Consider the following 23,972-nt stretch of genomic DNA (forward strand, 5'->3'; position numbering starts at 1 on the left):
CGTGCTCTTTAAATTTGCTAATGGTGAGAAAAACAAATAGGTGAGGTCTCTCCCCGCTCTCATTTATTTCTTGGCTTTTGGCCCAAGTGTCTCCTCCCGCCTCGTTTCATCAGCTCTGAATGCTAACAGCGGAACCTTTGGACAGAGCTGTGAGCAGGAGCGGCTATCAGGCCGGCTGCAGCGCCGGGAGCAGTAATCACAGCCCACCAGATGGAAGGAATTCATAATTGATGGCGATTTTCAAACTGTTTGCAGGGATGAAGAAGAGTCGAGCAGAGGGAACGCTGGAAGTCTGCAGCCCAGTGGGCCGTAACATCTGGAGCAGGCCTCCTCGGCCGTGGCCCACGGCGCTACTAGCAAATAAACACGCTCGTTTCCCAATAAAGGATGACCTACACTTCACAAAAACTACCAACGTGCACCTTCTATGATGACTAACATACTGTAGTAGTGATTTTAAAAAGTCCCAAAACGACTGTACAGCTTGCTAACCAATGGATTCAGCTGCAACAACCTCAGCTGCTCATTTGAACGTGTTTTAAGCATTTGACATCAATGGAAACGGAAATCTATTTGCAAAGAGACACACATGTATTTTGCTCCTTATACACTTCCATAACAGCTGTACTGCTACTGATTGCTGTGTATACCTTTCATTTATATCAGTAAATAGATCTGTGCTACGAGTTATTCAAGTCAATTTCACATTTCACAGAATTACTACAAAACACGCACGTGTCGCAAATCAGACACTGAGATCATTTTATCTGCTGAGGCATGCGTGTCTTTGTCTCCAGCACCCTCTCTCCATTTTGACGCCTACAATTTGATCAGAGCCGACACATCTCGCAGGCACCGCACGTATTGAAAGACAATCCCTCTGCACACACAAACACACGCAGCAGCTACAGGCACATTATCCTTCATCTGAAGCAGCACTACGGTCTACAGTCAGGGTCAGACACTGACTCAATACATCATGCAGATGTTCGATCTGCTGCCATGAACAGAAAAGACACTCAAACGCATCTTTAAAAAGGATAAAGCAGCATCCAAATACAGCTCTGCCTGCTACTAAACAATGCGACAGAACTTCCTGTGTGCCTTTATGATATTTGATATTATTGCATCACATTCCTCCTCCCTTTCCGTCTCTCTGCATGTTTGTTCTGTGCTGTACGTATCTAGATTTAATTCTATTGGGACATTTAAATTTGGTGTTAATCTTGGATTAACACTTGGTTGTTTTTAAATCTTTTTTTCTAGTATGCAGGCAAAATGTGTTCCTTTGCATATCTCCCTCCCAAACAATTGAGAAATATCAAATACCTCAAAGTAATCCGTAACTGCACGCTCCCCTCATCACACGTGTCAACAGATTACATGGGGCGGGCCCCCCCCCCCCCCCTTCTAATTTTGCCTCGTACTGCAGTTTTGTGTCACCCAGAAAGCCACTCACACACTCACAGGAGGAGCCACTTCACACTATTGTCACTTGAGCCTCAGTCTCACTTCCAGCAGCAAAACAAAGCCTGGAGCTTAGCGTCTCTCTCTCTCTCTCTCTGTCACAACAGCTGCATCCTCCCAATAATGAGGCTGAACCACTGGAAGGAGTGCTAGTATACTCTGCAGTTGATGAAAAACACTTCAGAACGTGAATTTGTTCAACTGATCCTTCAAATAGGCAAATTACAGTAGTACCGTGTTTATTTATCAACAGGGGCATAGAGGAAGGTGGTCCCGAGCTCACTGGAGGCATCTGCTGCATCACTGGATACAGTGTGTGCTGCTGATGCATTATACATGCATCCATTAGCAGCCTCCCTCCTGCACTAACCTTTGTACTCACACACACACACACACACACACACTCACATGTACGGGCACACGGACAGAAGAATGGAGGAAAAAAGGTTCAATGAATTATGGATCTCTTTATGGAGAAATATTACAAAGCCCACATTGGGACCAAACTTGCTTATAAAACCTGTGTGAGTCCTCAGTGCTGTGGAGATTCACGGGAATTCAATCAAAATATAAGCAATGAGATGTGGAACAGCCACGGTATAAACATGCTCAGTAACATCAGCCAGACAGTGAGGCAACAGTTACATACGCTTCTTGAATACACCAACATATTCAAGGTGAAACCCTGGAGGTAAATCAGAGAGTCTATTAACTTGATTGATCAAATGTTTATTTTGAAAAGAGGCATAAATTTGGCATTTCATTTAGAGCAGTAAACCTTTTGAAAATAACCTTAAACCTGCTGTGGATGCAAGTCATCACACGTAACCAGATGTTTAAGGTGTATGCACCTTTGGACAGACATGGCCAGCCTCCCGATCTTGTCTGGGATGATCTTGTCTGGGATGATTAGTCGGGATTGAAAGGCCATCGATCAAAGAGCAGACGAGGCGACCGAGGCTGCCCGAGACGACCGGCCTTCTCCCCGCTCTGAAGCTCAGACGCTCCCGCGGCCTTGAAGCCCGCCGACATGAAAGGACCGACCAGACCAACGCACCCGACGTGGCCGGAGCAAAAGCGTCCTCGCTCAGCATTTCAATTCAACTTTAAATGAGACTCTGTGAATCCAATTTGAACTTTCAGATGAAACCCGTTCTCTTTAAAGATGAACTTTAAAGCTAAATAGTAAATGCAGCAATTTAACAAACATTTAAAGGTTTTAGCATTGAAGAAGTAGACATTACATTACAGTTTGAGGAAATATTTTTAACAGCTGGTTAGGAAGCGGAAAAAGTCCACTGCTGTGCTGCATGATGCTCATAATATCTAGATGATATTTATGAAGCAATCTCTCTCCGTGTGTCTTTCCTGTTTTTGGGACATTTACAACAAGGTTGGGAAAAAGAGTTTTGCTCATCAAGCAAACTGATAATGTACCGTGTATGTTATAATTATCTACATGAAGCGATGAATGGTAGAGGAAGAATATACGTGCCATAAAGAGGCCGCAATTACCCACGGGAAATAGACAGGAAGTTTATTGCAATTCTGCACTGCTATAGCAACCTAAAAAAAACCCACAGGAAATGAAAAGAGGTGAAAAGGGAGGTTTCTCAACGGTTCACACGTTTTTTCACATTTTAATGACCCACAATTGAGCCTTCGCTAAGTCCTGCCCTAAGTCCGGCCAATCACAGTGTAGCATTGAGCAGCTCCGTCCAGGGTCATGCAATTGTGTCAACAAAAGAAAAAGGTTTTATACATTTTCGCCTATTCATGGTGAAAAGTTGGGCCTGGGGCACATGTAATAGTGATTAGCGAAGGGCCAAGTACCTACTCTTCTCAACACACATTGGGCTCTGACTGTAAACCCGTTTCCTCTGCATCTACTACTCTGATCATGTTGTTCATCACTACTCATGCGCTACAGATACTTCTTTACAATGTCCGCCTAACCTCCTTTACACTTCACCACTTTATAGCCTCGTGAATTCTCTCCATTCTTTGACTGCTGGAACTGACCTTTTTTAGGATGTTACTGCCACTCTGCTAACTCACGCTTCACTAAAGTCGTGCATCGCTGTGCCACAATAAGAAAAACTTCTGTCACTGCTTTTCCCCCCCAAATTTGTGTTGAATCCATGCTGGTATTCCTGTTATCCCTTTACTTGCATGAGACAGCCTGCAGGACTGTGGTGTATGCACTTTAAGCAACAAACCTAATACATCAGCAGAGAAAGAGCTATTATGTACCAATCCACACTTCACTGAACCCTTTTCCACCATTCTGCTATAGTATAGGCCACCGTACACATGAGGGGAGGCATGCAGGAGATGATTGAGGGGGGGAAAAAGATCAGAACGTAAGCAGTTGTTTACCTCAAACTATTTTGGTAAGTCTCAACACTACAGACCTCTGAGATCCAGGACAGGTCACTTGTGTTAATGTTTGATGTAATATGTAATGTGTTTATGGCGGCCGTGTGGTGGGAGTACTGACAGAAGCTGCCGTTCACAATCCGTTTAGACACATTTAGCTGAACAGAGACAAACACAGCCACATACAGATACTACTTTTTGACATTTCGACAACAGTTATGTAACCCAGAGAGAGTAAGCAAATATCACCAAAATACTAGTGTGACATTTAAGATACAATATATTGACATCCTTCCATAAGGACCACTCACTAGCACTGCTTGCGTCAGGAAACCTAACCTTTTAATATTTATTTTCAAATCAAAGTCCTGTTAGCAGCTAACGTTTACTTCTGATGAGTGTGGACTGAGCCTAGTAGTGACTACAGACACCGGCATCACTGTTAGTGGAAGAGATGACTCCACATAAACGCATAATGTCGTGAAAGATTAAACATGCTTAAGTTATCTCTGTGTACCGTTGCCTGTGTGTGAGTGAGGACTTCCTAGGAATACGGAGCACCGCTCCTCTCACAGAGAGCTCTTTGTGTGCGCACGTTGCCCCTGAACTGGCACGTCTACCAAAGCCTTCGTTGCAGCTTTGTTTGGCTCACTCTCCTTTTGTTTATTCCACTTCCTTTCAGGTTTCCTCTCTCTGCAGCTGACCACAGCGACGGCCCCGCACTCTCCGAAGAGACTCGGTGAGAGACAGACAGGCACCAGACACACAGACCAGTGCTCTGTGGAGTGAATCCGGTTAAGAATGGGGCAGAAAAACAAAAAGCTCTCCCAACACTACTTTTATTGTTGTCGCTTTGTCTGAAGTTAGTTCCACACAAACTTCATAACAGATAGGAACGATGGCCAAAACTATGCAAATGTCGGAAATTTCCCTTTAAAACCAGCCATGCGAGTGCACACAGTCACCTTCATTGCCGTGGGTGACATCCTCTCCCGGTCGGCCGTTTGTGCCAAAACACACTTGTTTGCTTTCAAAACACACTCTGCTCCAGTGATAATCGCCATAGCAACCGGAGAGCTGGAAGCCGAAGCTATCGGGACCTTTTTCCACACTTTAAACATTAGAGTTCACTGAAGCCAACAACGTCAAACACGGGGTCAGAGATGACCAGACAGAGCAGATGAATTCATTAACACCGTAACAACGCAGCCTGGCTTCACCCGGGAGACAAAGGAAAGGTGGAGATAAGGGAGGAGTGTTTTTATACCTGTGTTTATCCAGAGTCACACTGGAAGCAGCCCAGTACAACCACAGTCTGATCTAAAAGGCCCGAGTAGAACCATTAACCAGTAGAAAGGTTAGGGGGTTAGGTGTGTCGCTCAACGGCACCAACACAGTGCTAACAGTACGTAAGAGTTGTGTCACCATTTCAGTTTTGTGATTTACAATTTCACTGTCCTTCGTCCTTCGAGGACAAAAAACGACGGTGGCTCACTGCTTAAGGGGAACTTGGCGTCAAAGGAAAAACAAGAAATAGAAAAAGGACGTCTTTTCAACGACCCTCTACTTTCTAACAGCGTCTACAGGAAGTCAGAGCAAACTGAGGTCAAGCTGAGGAACGAAGACGTGGTGCTTCAGAGGTTAAATTAAACCTCCCGGTAAACATTCCTCATTCATGAGCAAAGTCTTATCGTGGACAAAACCAAACAAACAAAAACCTAACAATTCAAAAAGAATGTGGTTACCCGAACGCTCTGTGAAACACTAACTTCCTGTCTATGAGAGGAGCGTCAGAACAGTGTGAGAGACGATCCGGATTGAAGAGAGACATCAGAAGTACTGCAGGGTTCTAAAGGGTGTGTGGGGCTAAACTTGTGGTGGGCCATGAGTGCAGGTCTGGAAAAGATCGGGGGGGTCTTATCACACTTTGTGTATGACAGTATGACACACACCCAAATTTAAAAAATGTATCTCAACATATTAAGTCATCATACTAAGAGATAACATACTCTTGGCTCCACCAGCAGAAGGATCACATGTTTGATATAATACACCATATATGTCACTACGCTCCTATGGCTTTAGACCATGTCGCTGTAGGAAGTATCAGCTTCTTGAGGCGACATAAACTGAATACTAATTGAAGTAGCACTGTTTTCAAATTTCTTTGCTGACAGCTTATCCCAAAGTCATAAATAAAAAGAGTCAGTCCCATTATCGTTATCTGGATCTTGTTTTCATTCCGACAATGAAGCAAAAGAATTTGGAGGCGAGGTCCTTTTGCTGACTTCCAAATAGTTATCACATCCTACGAGTAGCGCTTTAAGGGTTAACCGGGGTGGCCTAACTAACGTCTTTCTGCTGATTCTAGAGTAGAGGAAGGATAAATGATGGATCATTTTCATGGTAACTGCACTGAGAAGTAGGAATATGTATGCACTGCATGGTTGCAAACGAACAAGTAGTGGCACAAAGCTGGAAACTAGCAGATCTTAAGGAAGAGGACGGTGATATTTTCTCCTCTCTTTGCCAAACAAGTCCATCTTCCAACCCCTCTTCTCAGTATTATCTAGATGGGGCTACTTAGTTTTCTGTTGATGCAGTGGTTTGTCTGGGGTTAACACCTTCTGCTGGCTCTGTTGTATGTTGCTGGCTGTATATTAGCATGAAAGAAATCACAGCAGTTGTGTCTCTTAGGATGGACTGAGAAGTCTTTTTGCCTCCAAATGTAGACTATCAACATAATGTCCCTACATTTTAAAAGGCATTGTAGGCAAATTGCCAACAATTTATGCAAGGTTATCGTAATTATGCTTTTAAAGAACGGGGCTGTTCCTCTGAATAGTCAATATTTGTTCACTTCACAGTGTCATTGTAAGAGATTCATCGGTCAGGATATAGCTGCTGTACATCGGGGTAATCACAGAGAATGATTTACAATGAGCAGAACAACGCAGCGCTGTGAGAGCGCCCCCGACACAACGACAGCCTCGCTGAATGCTGTAATAAAACTAACTTTAGTGTAAAAAGGTTTGTGTAATGGTCCACGAGGTCAGCCATTTACGACCAGGGAAAGTACCCGCGGCTGTACATCAGTTTGACAACGATATATATATATTTCTGGTGAAGAGAATTTTTAAAAAGGCAGCCGTCCTGCTCAGATTCATGATACAAGTTTCCTGGTGAATAAAATGATAGCTCACAGGTCACGGTTGAGGTGCCACATTATTTTGTCTTCACTTTAACCCTTTATGTCATGTGCGTTCAGTGATTTCTACAGATAATTAGAAGGCAACATGCAACAATCGTCACATGAGGAAACACCACGCGTGTTTGCCCACCAGCCAATCACATTCTCAAACAGGGAAACGAGACAAAGCCGAGTACAGCCGGACATCACACCAGTCTGTAACAGCGCGTCTCTGGGTGTGTTTATAAATGGTGGGCGGTGTCTTAACTTTGGTGGTGTCTTTCATATAATATAGTATTACAGTCCATATAGTCGGCGCAGTGCTGGCGTTCATGCAGGCAGGTATAATCTAAATAAATATGAAAAGTTGCACAAACAGTATGAAGGGTGTTAGTCCGGTACACTCCCCTCTGCACTAATGACTTGTGTGTATGTACGTGTGAATACAAAACAAAAAAGGGAGCAACGGAGTACAAAAACAATCCAATACTGATGTCAGCATAAACAGCGTCGACCCAAACAGCCGAGTCACGCATCTCTTGGCTCCTTTAATTCCTCTCTCTTTTCATGTGAAAGGTCACGGTTTGATCCTCAGACGAATGTCGAGGTCCTATCTCCCCTCGTACCGCCTTACTTATTAGCTCTTTCCTATCACACAGTAACCTTCAGGAGCCAACATGAACACAGGTATAGGGATCAGGGGCCAATGTGTTTACAAGTTAAGAATCCGCTCTGAGGAGGAAAAAAAACACTACAGTGTCACTGCTGACAGTAATAAAAAAAACTGAAAAGTAGTCTAATTAATGTCAAAAGTTTGAAATCAGAGGGAAGAGTGAGGCATGAATGGATTGTTTAGTTTGGCTTTTGGCAGCAGCAGCTCAGAGCGATAACTCACGGTGCGTCTGTGGTCTGACCCGGCTCACTTCCTGCCTCACAGGAAACACGCTGCGTCGCCCCAGCCCTGCCTTTCCTGTTCCCTCCGCCTGTACTCGTACACTCACACAATGTGCCTAAGTTGATGACCGTTTCTTCCTCTCTTTAAGGTAACACCAATCAACTGACTCACGCAGGTAACTATCACGTGAACATAACGCTAAACTGGATCACTTTATCCTGCAGGGTATATGTGGTATCTGAGAAATGAACTTTAAAACTCTAAACATTGAAACTGTAGACTTTACGGATCATAGATCCGCCTTCTGCTTCCCAGACTGCAAACCCGAACTACGTCGTCTTTGCTCCTCCTGAACCACAACATGAGACTCACCGAGCCAATGGAAACACAGAGAGTAGAAAACATCAGGATTACACATGTGCATGGGCTGAACTGGGCTGTAATTTAGAAGTGACATTGTTAACAAAGACGAGAAAAGCTGTATTTAGGGTTCCTTAGACCAGAGAGAGCAGGGAGGCCCTCCCCCCACACTGCTCCACTGCCTCATTTCTCCACAGCTTTTAATCAAACCTGAGCAGAGAGTGCAGGTCAGTTTTCACCACAGGCCATAGAAATGGCTAAAGATTTGATCTGTGTGAATCTAAGAAAACTGAGCCATGCGGAACCAAACCTTCTTGAATCTGATCGGATATTTCTTTGCATGTTGTCACAGAGAGTCGCAGGCCTGAATGTGTTGCAGTGGGTGGCTTTTTTGGGTTTTTTTGCAGGCAAAAAGAGAACAACAGGAAATCCACCATGCTGCAACTGGAAGCTTTTGTGGGCAGGTGTGAGTCAATGCATGGCCTTCTGCATTTGGCTCAGTCTGCTTTTAAGGGCAGACTCTAAGAGAGGAGTGATCAATACACAGATACAAAGAAAGGCTCTGAGTCACGGCCTATACACAGAACGTTAGACTGAAAAATTAAAAAAAAAACTACCAACACTACCATATTTTCCGCACTATAAAGCGCACCGGATTATAAGGCGCACCTTCAATGAATGGCCTATGTTAGAACTGTTTTTATATATAGGGCGCACCGGATTATAAGGCGCATAGAATAGCGTCGTAAGCGTGTCTCTTGAAAGGTGCCATTTTGGGGTCTTTATACACACAAGTGGTGTTGGACTAGGAGTAAGCACAGTACCGGTGTTTACCGCGGTGCGGCTTTGTAGTTTACCAGTCGTACTGAAACATTTTGACAGAGCGCCGTGTACAACCAGTATGGATCAACCAATTAACCAATTGATCCATATATAAGGCGCTCCGGATTACAAGGCGCACTGTCGTTTTTTGAGAAAATTAAAGGCTTTTAAGTGCACCTTATAGTGCGGAAAATACGGTACTTTAAAAGTATTTACTGTTGAAAACACTCCGCTTCCAGCCTTCAACCAAACTCAAATCAATATCACAATAGGCTATTTCGGATATGCAGCCTATGGTTTTAAATCTCTGGCTTTGCAGACACTGCAATTAAAGTGGCATGGAAGCATAACAAGCTGTGCTGCTGCCCTGTTTTTTAAACTCATCTCAGTACAGCTGTCAGCTCTCTTCAACCTAACTGGCACAGCTCAGCCACCGACTGACAGCAAAACATGCAGCACGGCAATCCAACACTCCGACACTTTGTTATCATCTCTGCTCTCCCCTCAGCCGCCGTCCTTCACACTCCCGTCCATAATTCCTTTGATATCTTTTCATGTTCAGTTGGAAGACACCTAAATCTGTGACTTGCCTTTGTGCGTTTGTTTTTTGTTTGTTCAACACACTGCAGCCCATTTGTCCTTTCCTCCAGATGTGCATAAAGGGATCCCGTGTCTCCTGAGGCCAAGAAGAAGGATTCAGGTCTTCAAGCTGAGCCACACTCCAGAGCCGACCGCCATCTCTCAGTCACCATCACACAACTGGCTGACAGCTCTGCAAACTGTACCAGCTTGTTGTAATCTCACAAGAAAATAAACAAACCATCAATGAAGATATTTTCATAACGTGCTGCCCACCAGAATCTACTGCAACTTGTGTTTGTACCACACATTGCTATAGTGCAGACGGATCAAGGCTAAAACATTTCAATCAAAAAGAGAATAAGGAAGACAAAGTTTGGGATTATTTATAATATATTTGCCATGTTAGGAATCTACAACCAAGTCCAAGACGTACAGCACCACTACCAGTAATTCAACCCTTTTTCAGAAAATCTGAATTGATAAGAATTATGCTTATGAGTGTAATTGTCTTAATCAGATTGCTCTGTGTTTGTGTGCATCCATCATTTTTTTTTGACACACACACACACACACACACACACACACACACACACACACACACACACACACACACACACACACACACACACACACACACACACACACACACACACACACACACACACACACACACACACACACACACACACACACACACACACACACACACACACACACACACACACACACAAGAAAGCTAAATGAAAGTTGACCCTTATTCCAACAAGTTACGTCTGAATTTAAATATACGCCAGACTGTTTGTGAGTCACAGCTTTTTGGCTACACTCCAGCTGAGCTCCAGCTCATGTCTGATCATTCTTGGTTTAACAGGAATAGTTAACAGTGACCCCGGCCCCACCCTCTCTCTGTTCTCCTCCTCAGTATTCCCCCGGCTAAAAAGAGCCTCAGTGTGGGAGCGCACCAAACTGAGGCCCCAAGGAAAACCACATAATTACAAATCACAATAAAGCCCTCAGTGATGTGTCCCTGCCAGAGGCTCAGCTGCACCCTGCTCTGCTCCAGCTCCGGGCTTCTTACACGGCCCCCTTCCTTTCACTACTTCCTTTCAGTGTGCTAACCCATGCCCTCCTTCCCTACCTCACCCGTCTCCCTTTCTCTCGTCCCACCCACAGTGCAAACTGGTTGTTTAGATCATTTGAGGAGAGCTGCAATAACTGATTTCCAATTACAATAACTCCGCCACAGTCACACAAACACAAGCTCATACAAAAAAATAAGCTGTTATATTAAAGTACTGTACCAGCAACACCAACAGGGGACAGGAATACTTTCTGAGTGAGCGCTGAACACAAATGTGCTTTTATTAGGATTCGTGCTAGAGCAATAAAAATCGAATACAGAGCTAAGCTCCAGCTCTCAACAAATAAAACTGAGCTAATCGCTAAGCCGCATTCAAGTGTAAGGGGCAAAACGTCTCCAGTGAGTTAACCGGTAATTATGGTTCTATTGTTCCATGGTGGGGGTCTGACAGTGAGGTCACCTTAAGAGACAGTCACTTGATTAAAACGGCCAATGCGTGTTACTGTGAGAAGAAGGCAAGGGCAGAGGAGTCATTGTTCAAAATGATTAAGTGTGACTGACCTCCGCTTGTAGACTTGGCGCACAGACTTATCGATAAGGGAAGCTGCAGGGAAACTACACCAATAAATATAATAAACAGACTGTCACTTAATAATTAACATGTTGTTTCTGAAAATGGTGCATATTTGGTGTTGGACTCAACGGAATGTGACAGCGTCTAACTTTGCCCTCAGTTGAGTCCCCAGAGCGGCAGTGGAAAAATAAAACAATGAAATATGTAACTTTGGTCCTATAGGGTCGGGCGATTGGCTGAGTACATCTTGGCCAATTTTTGTCTTTTTCTTTGCTAATTTAATGGGCTGCCTCCAAAGAAGAGTGAGAGCCACTGCTCAGCTGGCGAGGGCAACACACACCTGCGCAAATATATGGGTTGACTGTGGTCAGTTATAAGGTTTGAACAGATCACCCAACCCTATAAGGTAGCAATCAGCAAGAAAATACTGTCACGTTTCTAAAATGTTTTGAACTCACATAGACGGACAAAGTGAACCACAACATTTAAGTGAAACCTTTCTTTCTCTTTCTCCTGTATCCTGTCACTGCCCCGTGTCCTTATCTAGCCACTCTCTAACTACTGTTGCTACAAGCCTCATGCCAGAGGTTCAATGGTCAAACGTGGAAATAAAGGGTCATAAAAAGAGAACGGGTTATTATGATCATATGCGTCGGGCCATATCTAGCTTCAGAGTTATCTCAAATATCCCCGACTAGTCAGCCAATGTGATTGTTTATGTTTGAAGCAGGGAGAAGTGTGTTCCCCGTTACTCATTTCCTCTCTCTTGCTCTTTCCTCTGCACCATTCCTTTTGTCAGAGTGTCCTTTCAATGATTACACCGACACAAGCGTCATTTCAACCAAAATGAACTCCCCCGTGTGTGGGAAGGGATTCTTAATAATGTGGATGAGACCATGTTATGCTCCACTTATTAGTTTTCCTAACCTCCGGCTCGCTAACATTAAAAAAAAACTGCCCTAGGAATGGAAGGGGCACACACGGCTCCTGCCGCCATTGGCACAGTTGTTGCAATCGAGTTATTTAAGTGGAAAGTGCTCGACCGGAGGAACATCCAGAGTCCACATCAACATGGAATAGAAGGAATGATGTCAAAGCGAGGATTGAGGAAAAGTTAATCATTGTAAAAAGGGATTTACAGCCCAAAGCGTAATCTAATCTTTACGATAGCATTCTTAACCTCGGAAGAAAATAGTACAAGTGACTTGCTGCATGTTAGTATATCATACGCGAGGGAATAAAACCTTGTTTCTACTGGCATGTAAACACACATTAACATGTTGGTGAGATCCTTTCATAGAAAACAGCCCGTTTGAAAGCCTGGGAATTTTCCCACATTTATGTTGTCTTTTACCTCCGAGTCATCAGTTTGCAGCTGAACATTGAACAGGACAACAAAAAACACGGACTAGTCAGGGTGAAGTTATTTTCACTTCCAGTGCAAAAAGGTTCTTTCCCTCCCCTATAATAATCACACATACAAACAAATGCAGTATATGGTCACACTACAGGCCTGCACACACACACACACACACACACACAGACACAGACACACACACAGCTCCCAGGTTGCCAACAGGTCTGATTAAAGCCTTCCTGGAGGACATAATCTCCCGAGGCCGAGTCAGCGTTTTCTCCCCATTCCCTTGAAGACTCAGACTCAGGTGATAAAAGCAAAATGTCTTTCCTAAACCATTAGCCAAAATTGGCCATCGATAGCCAGGTGTTGCTTGTGTGTGAATGTGTTAGTTTGTATCGTATGGTGGACAGAAATGCTGTTGACAATATTTCTATCACACCAAAAAATCATTATGATTGTGATGACATTAGTTTTGTCACATATTTTACACACTGTATGTTATTATAATACAACACAGCAGAGTGGACATTGCTTATTTTACTCCTGGTTTCTTCCTGAATTGTTACAAACAACCGTTTAGACCACCTGTTTTAAATACAAATGTTCTGTTTGTATATTGTCTCCACGTCCAGAGTCTCTGTGGGCAGGAGACGCAGCAACAAGCTTCCACATGCAACACTAATAAATCGCCTTTTCATCACGAAGGCACAGAGGAACTCTCAGCCGACTGATCATATTTCCCGGGATCGTTTGAACGTGTTTTAAGTTGAACATTGTGCATCGAATTTGAGGGAACGTCAGCGTGTCTTCCGCGTTTCAAACTGTACGCCACACGAAAGCCCTCCATCATACACACTGACAAATTCACAAGGATATCTTTTTAAAGTTGTAGAGCTTGGTATGGGGTTTCCATTATGCCCTGCTGCTTTAAGAGATGTTATTTTTATAGGGTGGAAAACAAAACATATTTAATGGCTCCGCTACATTCCTTCCAAAAGTCTCTCTGAGCTTGAGGGCGTGTTTCAGGCCAATAACAATGATGACCGAGTATTATGTCTTAAAGAGGAGTTCCAACTGTCCCAAAGTATCACAGCCAACACTTTTTTTAAAACATTTTTAAATTCATTGTTCACTGACACAGGATGGGTGTGTGCTGGTTTCCTCCACCAGCTGAACGACAGACTCACATCTACTTCTCATTTACATGCAGCCAGCTGAAAGAGGAAGTGACAGATTGGGGAGGGTGACAGGTGGCTGAAACAGGAAATGACATCAATTCCATCTGCAACACAGCTAACAACCGTGATCAAACATAGTAAAAGAGAGAAATGGAGAGATCTTAACATGATAGCAAAAGAAAGAGAAAAAGGTGCATTGAGTGATGTCCCAAACCTGTTTTATTTATTTATTTATATATATATATATATATATATATATATATATATATATATATATATATATATATATATATATATATATATATATATATATATATATATATATATATATATATATATATTTATTTATTTATTTATTTATATATATATATATATATATATATATATATATATATATATATATATATATATATATATATATATATATATATATATATATATATATATATATATATATATATATATATATATATATATATATAAAGTACAACAAATTATAATTACTAACCCTCTTTTTCTTTTTTTAAATCTTCAGAAATATGAGGAAATCCAATGAAGACAAAGAGCTAAAAGAAATAGTTATGGTCTCAATCTCTCCATGTGTGCCGTTCCTATTTGATAAGCGTGAAATGGCTTGTGCAGAACAGAAGGAAGCTCTGATTGGTTTTGGAAGGTGAACACAAGGTGTTTTTGATACTACGCAATTTGTCTAATTTTTTGGCATAAATCGATTTCACAGCATCGACTTGAGTCTTGTGGTGCCGTTGATCTTGGTGAGGTTATTCGGCTCCAAGTGTAACTGGAGGAATTAGAAAAATAAACTCAGAGAGCATGAAAGGCTCCAGAGTTCTCAGACCGCATTCACACCAATCAAATCAGAAACACTAGCACTCCCATTCATGTAAATGTGATTTGGGTATTTGGGCTGCGGCGGTGGGGACAGCAGGGTGGGCCCTTCATTGATTATAAAAGGCTATAATGTGATAGTGTGATCCAGTATATTTATGACCAATACTGTGAAGCTGCAACAGTGTTAGAAGGAACTTGTAACGCCTTTTCACAACCCCAAACCACACGGGCACTTCGACTGTCTGGTTTCATCTCAGTGACCTAATAGATGTCAACTGTTACCTCATTTAGGTTTGGGTTCATTGAGATTTAAATTGAAAATATGAGAATGTTGTACGCATTCGGCGGAAAGTCACCAGTCAAACTGAAACACTCGGTACTCTGAACCGGTCGTGATCCTGTCGGATTGCTGTAGAACGTGAGTCCGCTGTTGGGATACATGTAATAACCGGACATGTTGACGCCGTTAACAGTTTTAAATCAACGTTTAAAGCTTGCTAACTCGCCTGGATGGCTGGGGGCAAAACACCACGTCCGTTGCCAACATGCGCGTGCATATGTTTGATGACGTCGGCTTTAAAAGGATTTATCTGAACGGTTGTTCAGATATGTATCGATACTTTGATGATTTTGTAAGACATGCTCAACCTTCCACTTGGTTAAATATGAGCTGTGGCCTTCCCTCTGCTTCCATCCTTATTATCTCATGAGCTTTTCTACTAGGATTATGTCGCCAATTAAATTCCTCGTCTCTTTCTTCTTTTTATCTCCACCTCAGCCCCCACAGTAGTCCCGCCCACTTCTCCAAGATTGCTTGGGTAAAATGTACCAAAGAGTCACATTGAAAACAGAGAACTATTTTCTTTTTTGGACATTTGGTTGTTTAAGTGTACTTTGTCTGGTTCCAACATATGTACACAAAGCTGAGAGTGCAGGCTGGCCCCCGGGGGACGCCCAAGAGCACCGGCCCTTCCAGTGCAGAAAAATGACCCAATGCGGCTAGAAGGGAAGTGAAGTGAGCTCATTTCCTATAATAGCAAGAAGAAGGAAATGTATTGTGGAAGGGGAGAGAGGGGATAATGGTTTGCTGTATGTGTGTTTAATGAAATGATCAGACAAAGAAAGCCCCCCCCCAGTCTCCATGGGTACTTGGAAATGTAAGCAAAATAAAGCAGGAACTTTGACATTTCTGGTGACGCTGTGGGGGGGGGGGGGGGGGGGGGGGTCATGAACTTGAGGAGTGGAGAGTATTTTTTCAGGGCCCTAGCAAAATAAGCAGCGCTACAGGGAACACTATATGGACTTTACAGAATAATGGCAATCAAGTTTGGCTTGAAACTGGGAAATAAAAGGTTTTTCTGGCCCTGGGGCAAAAAAATGGAAGAAAGCCAGAATACTCACTGATGTGCATTAGCAGGCCAGCTAATCCAAAATACAAAAAAAAAAAAAAAAGACTTCTTCTCTTGCCCTTAGTGGGATCTAGTCATGCGGATACATTTGGATTTATTCACCCAGGTTTTCAGCTCTGCAACCGCCCCAATGCAATGCAGGTGAACACAACTTTGTTTGTGGTACTCGCATTCAGCTGATCGTCTGACCACAAACAATGCCCTTGTTACTCGGGATAGCTCTGGATAACGACAGTCAATGTTTGTTGTTGGGTTTTTTTTTATCATTTTTTGATCTTTGGTAGAAAAAAAGCTCCTATTGAAAAAGTGTGTGCCAATTGTCCAAAATAACCACAATAACATATATTCTTGCAAAACCAAATGACTGATGTTTGAGCAGCAAAAGGGGAATAATTCACATTCAGTGTACTGGGCTGGCTCCAGAAGCTCTGCCAAATTGTATCTGCAAGGATGCATCCCTTTATGATTTTTTTTCTTCTGTAATTTGGGTGAACTGACTTTAAAAAAAAAAAAAAAAAGACATCAAGTGAACCCTTTTGTACATTCTGTATATCCTTCTGCCTCACACTAAGAGCTTTGCATTTTGCAACAGTTCCGGTGTCTGTGCAGGGCTGTCTGCTGGCCGACAGGCTGCAGTATCTACTTCCCTCCTTCTACACACATGATCAGAGATAAGGGAGGGGGGGGGGGGGGGGGTGTACAGAGAATTGGGCTTTGGTGATCTAATCCTATGTCAAAACATCTTCACACCCTGTGGTGACCGGAACCAAGGTGAATCCTGAGGGCTGCACTCAAAAAAAAGGCAGCTTGCTAGCCACACACAGGACACAAACTGCCTTTCCTCACTGAATAATGTAGGTATGAAGCAGCAAAGACATGCTGCCGTGTGGAGGTAAGATTTTGAGGTATGGGTGCAGGAGTTTCTGAGCGATCAGTGTTCCCAGAGCAGAGAGGGTAGTGCAGCCACGTCCCTGTGGACCTGCACTGAGACACGCAGTCTGCAGGAGCAGGCTTTATCTGAGGAGCTCTCTCTGTAATTGCAGGATATTCTAACCCCTTCACATACACACTCTGCTGACCGGTGCGTCATGCGGCTAATTGGGCGGCACTGTGGTGCAGACTGTTGAGTAAACACGGTCAAGTCACCCAAAAAAAACAAAAACATAGGGCAGCAGCTCGTTTGATAAACCTTACAGAAGTGGCACATTTTTGCAAAAAAAAAAATACCGCTACAATGTAGCCGCTAAGTAGCTGATGTTGAGATGAGATTTCTTGTGTGCTCCGCTGCCAGAGCAGGCCTTCAGACACGGAGCTGTTTATACCTGAGGAGCAGGTCAGTCTGACTCGCTGTCTCTATAATCAGTCTGCAGTAATTACACCCACTGCAACTCAGACACTGGCTCTAATAAGAGGGAGGAACTGGGTGTCTATGCAGCACAGACCACATGGGCTGACCATGTCGCCTTGTGTTGTCATCAAACATGACTATATACAGTAAATAGGCAACTATTTGGGCTACGTTGCGCTGCCTGCTTGATTTTTATTTATTTTTTTTCTGGAGAAATACTGCAACCTCATTTAAAAAGGTTTTATTTGTGTTGTGTTTGACTTCTTTGGTGTTTCTGATCACATGTCCTTTAACCTGGAGAGGTTTAAAAAGAGGAAATGGAGAGGGAGTTTGGGCCTGACCGGAGCAGCTTTCCAGCGTTTTGCAGACGGGTCAAACACCTCTAATCACCAACTGGCAAAGAGATAATAACAGGATCCGATCTCACTGCCTCTCTACCCACACTACCACAGTAGCTATAGCTCAGGTTTCCCAGCTCAACCAATGGTAGCAGTGGCTGGGCTCGTCGATAGAGGCCCTCTTTCTCTGATCAATACTGAGTCTGCAGCACTGAGCCTTGAGAAAGTTACCTAAACAAAGCATTTAAGAGACATGAAGGTAACTGTTCGTTCTACTGGAACCCAGAGGAGCAAACTGCCTTTGAAGATGTGCGACAGTGGTTACAAGAAAGCGTTGAATATCGTAATATCCACTATTATAAGTATACCTATCTGGTTGTTTCGTTGGAGTCCATTTCCCTACTTCCTTTACGAAGGTGTTAGCAAAGTATGCAGATTAATGAGCAGGCGCCCTCACGCACACTGCAGAGAGCCGAGATAAAAGAGGAAGTGAAAACGACTGGTTTCATATCATGTGTTCTTCCTTTCTTCGGTGGTGAAAACCATTCACTGCTGGTTCATAATAAAGGCCGGTGTCTTTAGGTAAAAAAAAAAACAGTCAAGGTGACCGTGTTAGAGTTATACAACCATTCCTCACAAGGATAATATATTCTTAGCCTGGAAACATTAACAGCACGTTTCTCATTCCGTGGCATGAGGGATGAAACGTGGCTGCCGCCTTCATTTTAGGCTAACTATTTGATGCTTTGATCACGAATAATACCAGCTGCAGGCTAAACAGTATGGCGGCCTCACTGCGGTGACCACGAGGGGCCGTGGAATGGAATCAGATTCAACACAGAAGCAACGACCAAGTCATGACCCGAGTCCATAATGTGCACTGCAGTGAGTGCATGCTACATCATGTCATGAAACAACAACACCTCGGCCGATCTCAATGGAAATGAATAACAGCGCTTTAAATAGACCAAGTTATTTCTCTGCTAAGAACATGATCAGCATCGTTGTCATCGTCTTTATTTTCCTTCATTCATCACCTCTACCCCGTCAGGCTGACAGCTGTGGGGGGGGGGGGGGGGGAACAGGAAGTATTCCACTACACACTTGCTTTCAGTAAAATGTCTTTATATTCATGTTAGAGGTGGATGTGGCTTTCTACTGTGGCCACAGGCAGCATGCATTCAGTATGCCATCATATTTACATAACAGCATTGCCTATCAAGCCTCTGAGCCAATGTGTTTATGTACAATTAACACAGAAGTGTGTGCGTGTGTGTGTGTGTGTGTGCTGAATCATGCAGAGATATTTCCTACTACTTGGCTGCTGTTCTTACAGTTCAAGCAGAGCATGCTGCCAATAGGAACTTCTCATTTGTGCTGAGCTGAAGGTTGGGAAGCCAAAGAATAGAGAAAATCAACTTAAGTCAGAGGAGAATTTATGACTGTGGACGGGGAGCAGATTAAATGTCAATCAAAGAGCAGAATCAGCAGGGAAGCCTGTGAATGAGTGCTTCCTGTTAATGAAAGCTTAAGCCTCGGCGGTATGAAGTCCTCTCTGCTTCATCAACTAATGGCTTTCTCTGGGGACGTCTAACCAGACAAAACTATCTAAAACAGCCTTCTTTTAGGGAAAACGGTGGAGATCCTAATTGCATCCGTTTGTTCACACCAGGTAAGAATGTTAAGTGTGAACATTTCGATGAGGCGGTTTGTGGTTAGACTTCCTCTGCTTGCTGAAGGAAGGCAGCGGTTCAGAGTCGATTCAAAAAGAGATCCGTCATTTCAGTAGACACGGGCATCCTTCAACTTCCACACCTCGTCTCAAGAGTTTGCTAGGAGGCACATGAGATTAACAATTTACAAGTGAGGCTTTATTGGTGTGGCCACATAGGCAGAAGGGAGACTTTTTCTCAGCTGTTCCAACAGATACCATGGCAGCAGATGGGAGTGCTGAAAAGCATACCTGGAGGCGTGATGTAGCACCTCTGGAAGGATGTCACACCTCTGTCACACATACTGCGAGATAGATCACGATCACAAAGCTATTATTCAATGGATCACAGAAAGAATGCCCTGAAACACTCTCTTTGACTTCACTAGAATTTACATTTCACTTTTCAGAGACCAGAAAATCCTCTTTATAATCCGGCCGCAGCCTTTGCATGCTGGGACACCCTTTTTTTTTTTTATTGTTTTTAAATGCACGAGGGAAAAGTCTTTCTTGCATGACGTGAATCTTTACGCACAAATTGACAAACCTGTGGCTCAGATTCAGACCTCTCCTATAATCCCTCCCAACCCTGACACACACACACACACACACACACACACACACACACACACACACACACACACACACACACACACACACACACACACACACACACACACACACACACACACACACACACACACACACACACACACACACACACACACACACACACACACACACACACACACACACACACGATGGTAATTACTGATATGAGACCTGCTGTACAAAGCGGAGTATGTAATTAGCCTTCTAACCAGGGGCGCAACTTAACAAGCAGCCGTCTCTTCAAAAAGACCCAGGAGACAAAAGCACAGCATGTGTTCCCTCTCAATTTAAGCATCATTTCCTGTTTTGCATCAGGAGAGAGGATGACAAATCAATTTCTGTGATTACCAATCTGAGTTAACTAAATAACCAAACTACTTCCAATTGACACTATAGAAAGGAGGGTATGTTTGAAAGTGGGGGCGAAAATGATAATATTTCAAGTATATTTCTCCGCTCACAGGATCAATATTACTTTGAAGCCGAGCATATGTTCAGCGAGAGGTTTTCAATAAAAATCACAGCCTATTGTAAGAAAATGACTCACTCAAAACCGCACCGATTCCCTTGGAGCAATAATTACAGTAACTTCCACAGTGTGAATCACTGGGATGTGAGATACAACACATCGTAAGCAGGACTTTTATGGTTTTAACTTGTAATACATCAAAAGTATTAATAAGCAGCAGCCAATGAGACTTTCTTTCTTTCTGCATGTCTGAGCTGCAAAGCAAGTCAGGTTTTAAATCTTAGTGTAGAACCATCTAAAATGGATAAGTAAAGATAAGAAAAACAAGATGTCAGTGTGGCTTCAATATTAAAAAGACATTGCAGACAAAAGCAGTATGTCCAGTAGCTGTATGTTGCAGTCACAAAGCAGAAAGTCAAAGGAACCAGGGAGACATTTGAAAGCCTGGGAAAGTGTCTCTTTGCTACCAAGCAGTACTTTCAATCAGTTGTTTAGTGTTTACGTGTGTGAGAGCTCTGGCCAGTGCTGGGAACAGTCAGGGCTGTTCACCCTCTGTCCAAACAGCCACTCATTATCAACCAGACCCCTCGGTTCAGCCCCGGTGGGAGGAAACCGCTGCAAATGTACAAGACTGACTATTTTTGACCGCCCTGTCCAAAAGAAACCAGACCCTCTGCTCTGATCTCTCACTCAACATCCAGGGTTTAGCAATTAACGCCATCTTTGAGCTGGACGGGGACATGTGTTCAAGAGTGGTGTTTCAACTCCAAACCTTACAAAACATGCTGAATAAAGCACATTTATCTCACAGCAGAGCCTAGAATTAAGGTCAGAGGGCACCGAGACATGCTACTTTTAACATGTGAACTTGGGCGGTGGAAGGTCACGCTCACACACACAAACTGCATTTTTTTCTGCCACGTTTGTCTCTTAAGGAGGTGATTGAACACTCAAAGAGTTCTGGTTTAACTGGGGGGAAAAAAAAACGCTTCAATAGTGGCAGTATTTGAATGAAAGCCACATTTCAAAGGCCAACATGTATTTATAGAATTTGGGCTTTTTGTCTGATGTGCTGCTGTGTCATATTTGTACAAATTAGTCAAGTGTTTCATGCTGTTGCGAAATTGCACTGTAACCGTTAGTGTGGTACTTTCGTGTCGGTGCAGACTACTCACCCAGCAGCAGCAGTTTCACTTCTCTCGCCGCCTTCTCTCCATCTTCTCTCAGGTTTTTATCAATCATTTTAGACCTCTCGGCCGCGGCTTTATCCTCCTGACTGACTGTACACCCCATGGTTCCTAGTGCGCGCTTCAGGACTGCTGCTTAGTGGGGAAATATCACCAGGAAAAAAAAAAAAAAAATATATATATATATATATATATATATTTATTTATTTATGGGCTGTGTCCGAAACAAAACCCCTAAAAACAGGGGTTGGAGTTGAGTAAAGGCGACTTCCCTTTTTGATCAAACGTGACGGAGTCTCCTCCTGCGACGTGAACTTGGATTTCTAACGCATGCAATTCCCAAACACTCGTTGGTTATTCAGTCAATCAGGCCAGCAGTGGTGGTCTCTAATGAGAACGGAGAAGTTGTCCCGAAAACAAATCTCGAGCAACTTTTTGTGGACGGTTGACTTTTATCGGATTCGGTAGTTCCTACAGCAGACCATTAGAGCAGATGAAAAACACACGAGAACGAGCCACACGAGAAGTTCAGCGCAAAAAAACAAAAAACAAAAAAAGTATTCCAGCTGTTGAAAAGCGAGCACACGGATTCCTGCTGCCAGTGAGGCCACCAGACACACACTGCCCGCTTTTCAGAGGAGGAAAATGAGAGGATTTTTTGGTTGTTTTTTTAAATCCCTATCGCTGTTGCGCATTCTCTCCCCGCGTTGAGATTTATCACGTTTGAAGCCACACCCGGAGCCGCCGTGAAGTTCCCCTCCGTCCGACACACAAACAGCGAGACAGCGCCGGCGTCACCTCCCGACTCCACAGCAGCAGCCAGGGCCAGCCCTCACCAGAAAAGAAACGCCCACTCCGCCGAGTGCCTCATGGGAAATGTAGTCAAAGGCGGGGAAAACGTTCTCATTCAAGAGCTGCCGTGCAGTTTCATCTGAATTATACTGCCTCAAGTGGAAAAATCTGGGGTCTATGTGATTCTACAGTCGAGAAGAGAGATTAGAGGTGTTTTTTAAGAGTTTACATTTTGGGGTTAAAGCTAGCAGCATTAATCAGTGTACCTGTGGATGCCCCCCCCTTTCACAACCTACTGTTTTAATACGTACAACAGGATTGTTTACGTAGGTAAAAGTAGAAATACCACCATGTAAGAACACTCAATTACAAGTAAAAGTACTGCATTCAAAGTTGTATTTTACTAGCTACAAAAAAGTATTAATGGCTAAATGTAGCCCTCTTGAAATATATAAAAGTAAGAATACTGCAGAATCTCCCCTCTTAAAATGTTGTATTGATATGGAAATATAATTTATTATTATTGATGCAGTAATACACAAACATCATTTTAATGTTGTAGCTGGTTGAGAGATGGAGCCATTTTAACTAACTGTAGGTCTACTAGGTTTAACAGGAAAATATGTTTATTCTTAATCTGCAACGTCATCTGTAACTACCTTTAGGATAACATAACTCCACAGCTAATGCAACCACAGCACTTTAGTGTCACCTTGTGGACCGGCTCCTGACCCTCAGGAGACACATTAACAACTCCCTTTTCTTTCACCTTTTTGTCTTACAAAGTGTTACTGATATTTAAATATTACATGAATAAAATATTTAAAAAAAGTTAATCATATAATCGCAGTGTCCTTTTTGCACATAACAATGTTTTCAGGTTATATAATGCTTACAGCGTAGCCACAGTGATCCATTTAAAGCTGTTAACATTTTTCGTTGATGTTTATTTTTATTATCATCATTCGTGGAATTAACGATTTATATAAAATACAAAGAATAGTCTTGAAAATCTGTCCATATTCGATTTCCTGTTTCCAGATGGCCATATCTGACAGATGATGAGAGATCAACGTTTTGTTACCTCATTATCTTTATTGCAACATTGTTTACAGTACAATAACTGCCAGCATCAAAGAGATACAAGAAAATCAACATGAAATGAAGGACAAATGATTACATTTATATTTTTAATTGGACTAAAACTTTAATAGCTATCTACATTGTACAAACTAGATATGCATATAGAATATAAAGGGTATACATTTATATACAGTATTTATAAATGCTGGCAAATATTTAATATGTTACTATTCAATCATACACATTTCAATAAATCACACAAAGAGGGAGATTAACAACACTGAGT

The 23,972-nt window shown here is 42.8% G+C and overlaps 1 protein-coding gene across 1 annotated transcript in view; it reads right to left on the reverse strand.

Annotated features, from left to right (window-relative positions):
• LOC142970401 (guanine nucleotide-binding protein G(i) subunit alpha-2-like) overlaps positions 1 to 22,597 on the reverse strand; it is a 44,556-nt gene extending 21,959 nt beyond the window's left edge. Inside the window, exon 1 of the mRNA XM_076110604.1 lies at positions 21,800 to 22,597. Coding sequence (XP_075966719.1) covers positions 21,800 to 21,917 — 118 coding nt within the window. The 5' untranslated portion in view covers positions 21,918 to 22,597. The remainder of the gene's footprint in view (positions 1 to 21,799) is intronic.
• Between the last annotated feature and the right edge of the window lie 1,375 nt (positions 22,598 to 23,972).

This window comes from Anarhichas minor, unplaced genomic scaffold, assembly GCF_050575085.1.
Source record: "Anarhichas minor isolate MPS153535 unplaced genomic scaffold, ASM5057508v1 ptg000043l, whole genome shotgun sequence".
In the NCBI taxonomy this organism is placed as follows: Eukaryota; Metazoa; Chordata; class Actinopteri; order Perciformes; family Anarhichadidae; genus Anarhichas; species Anarhichas minor.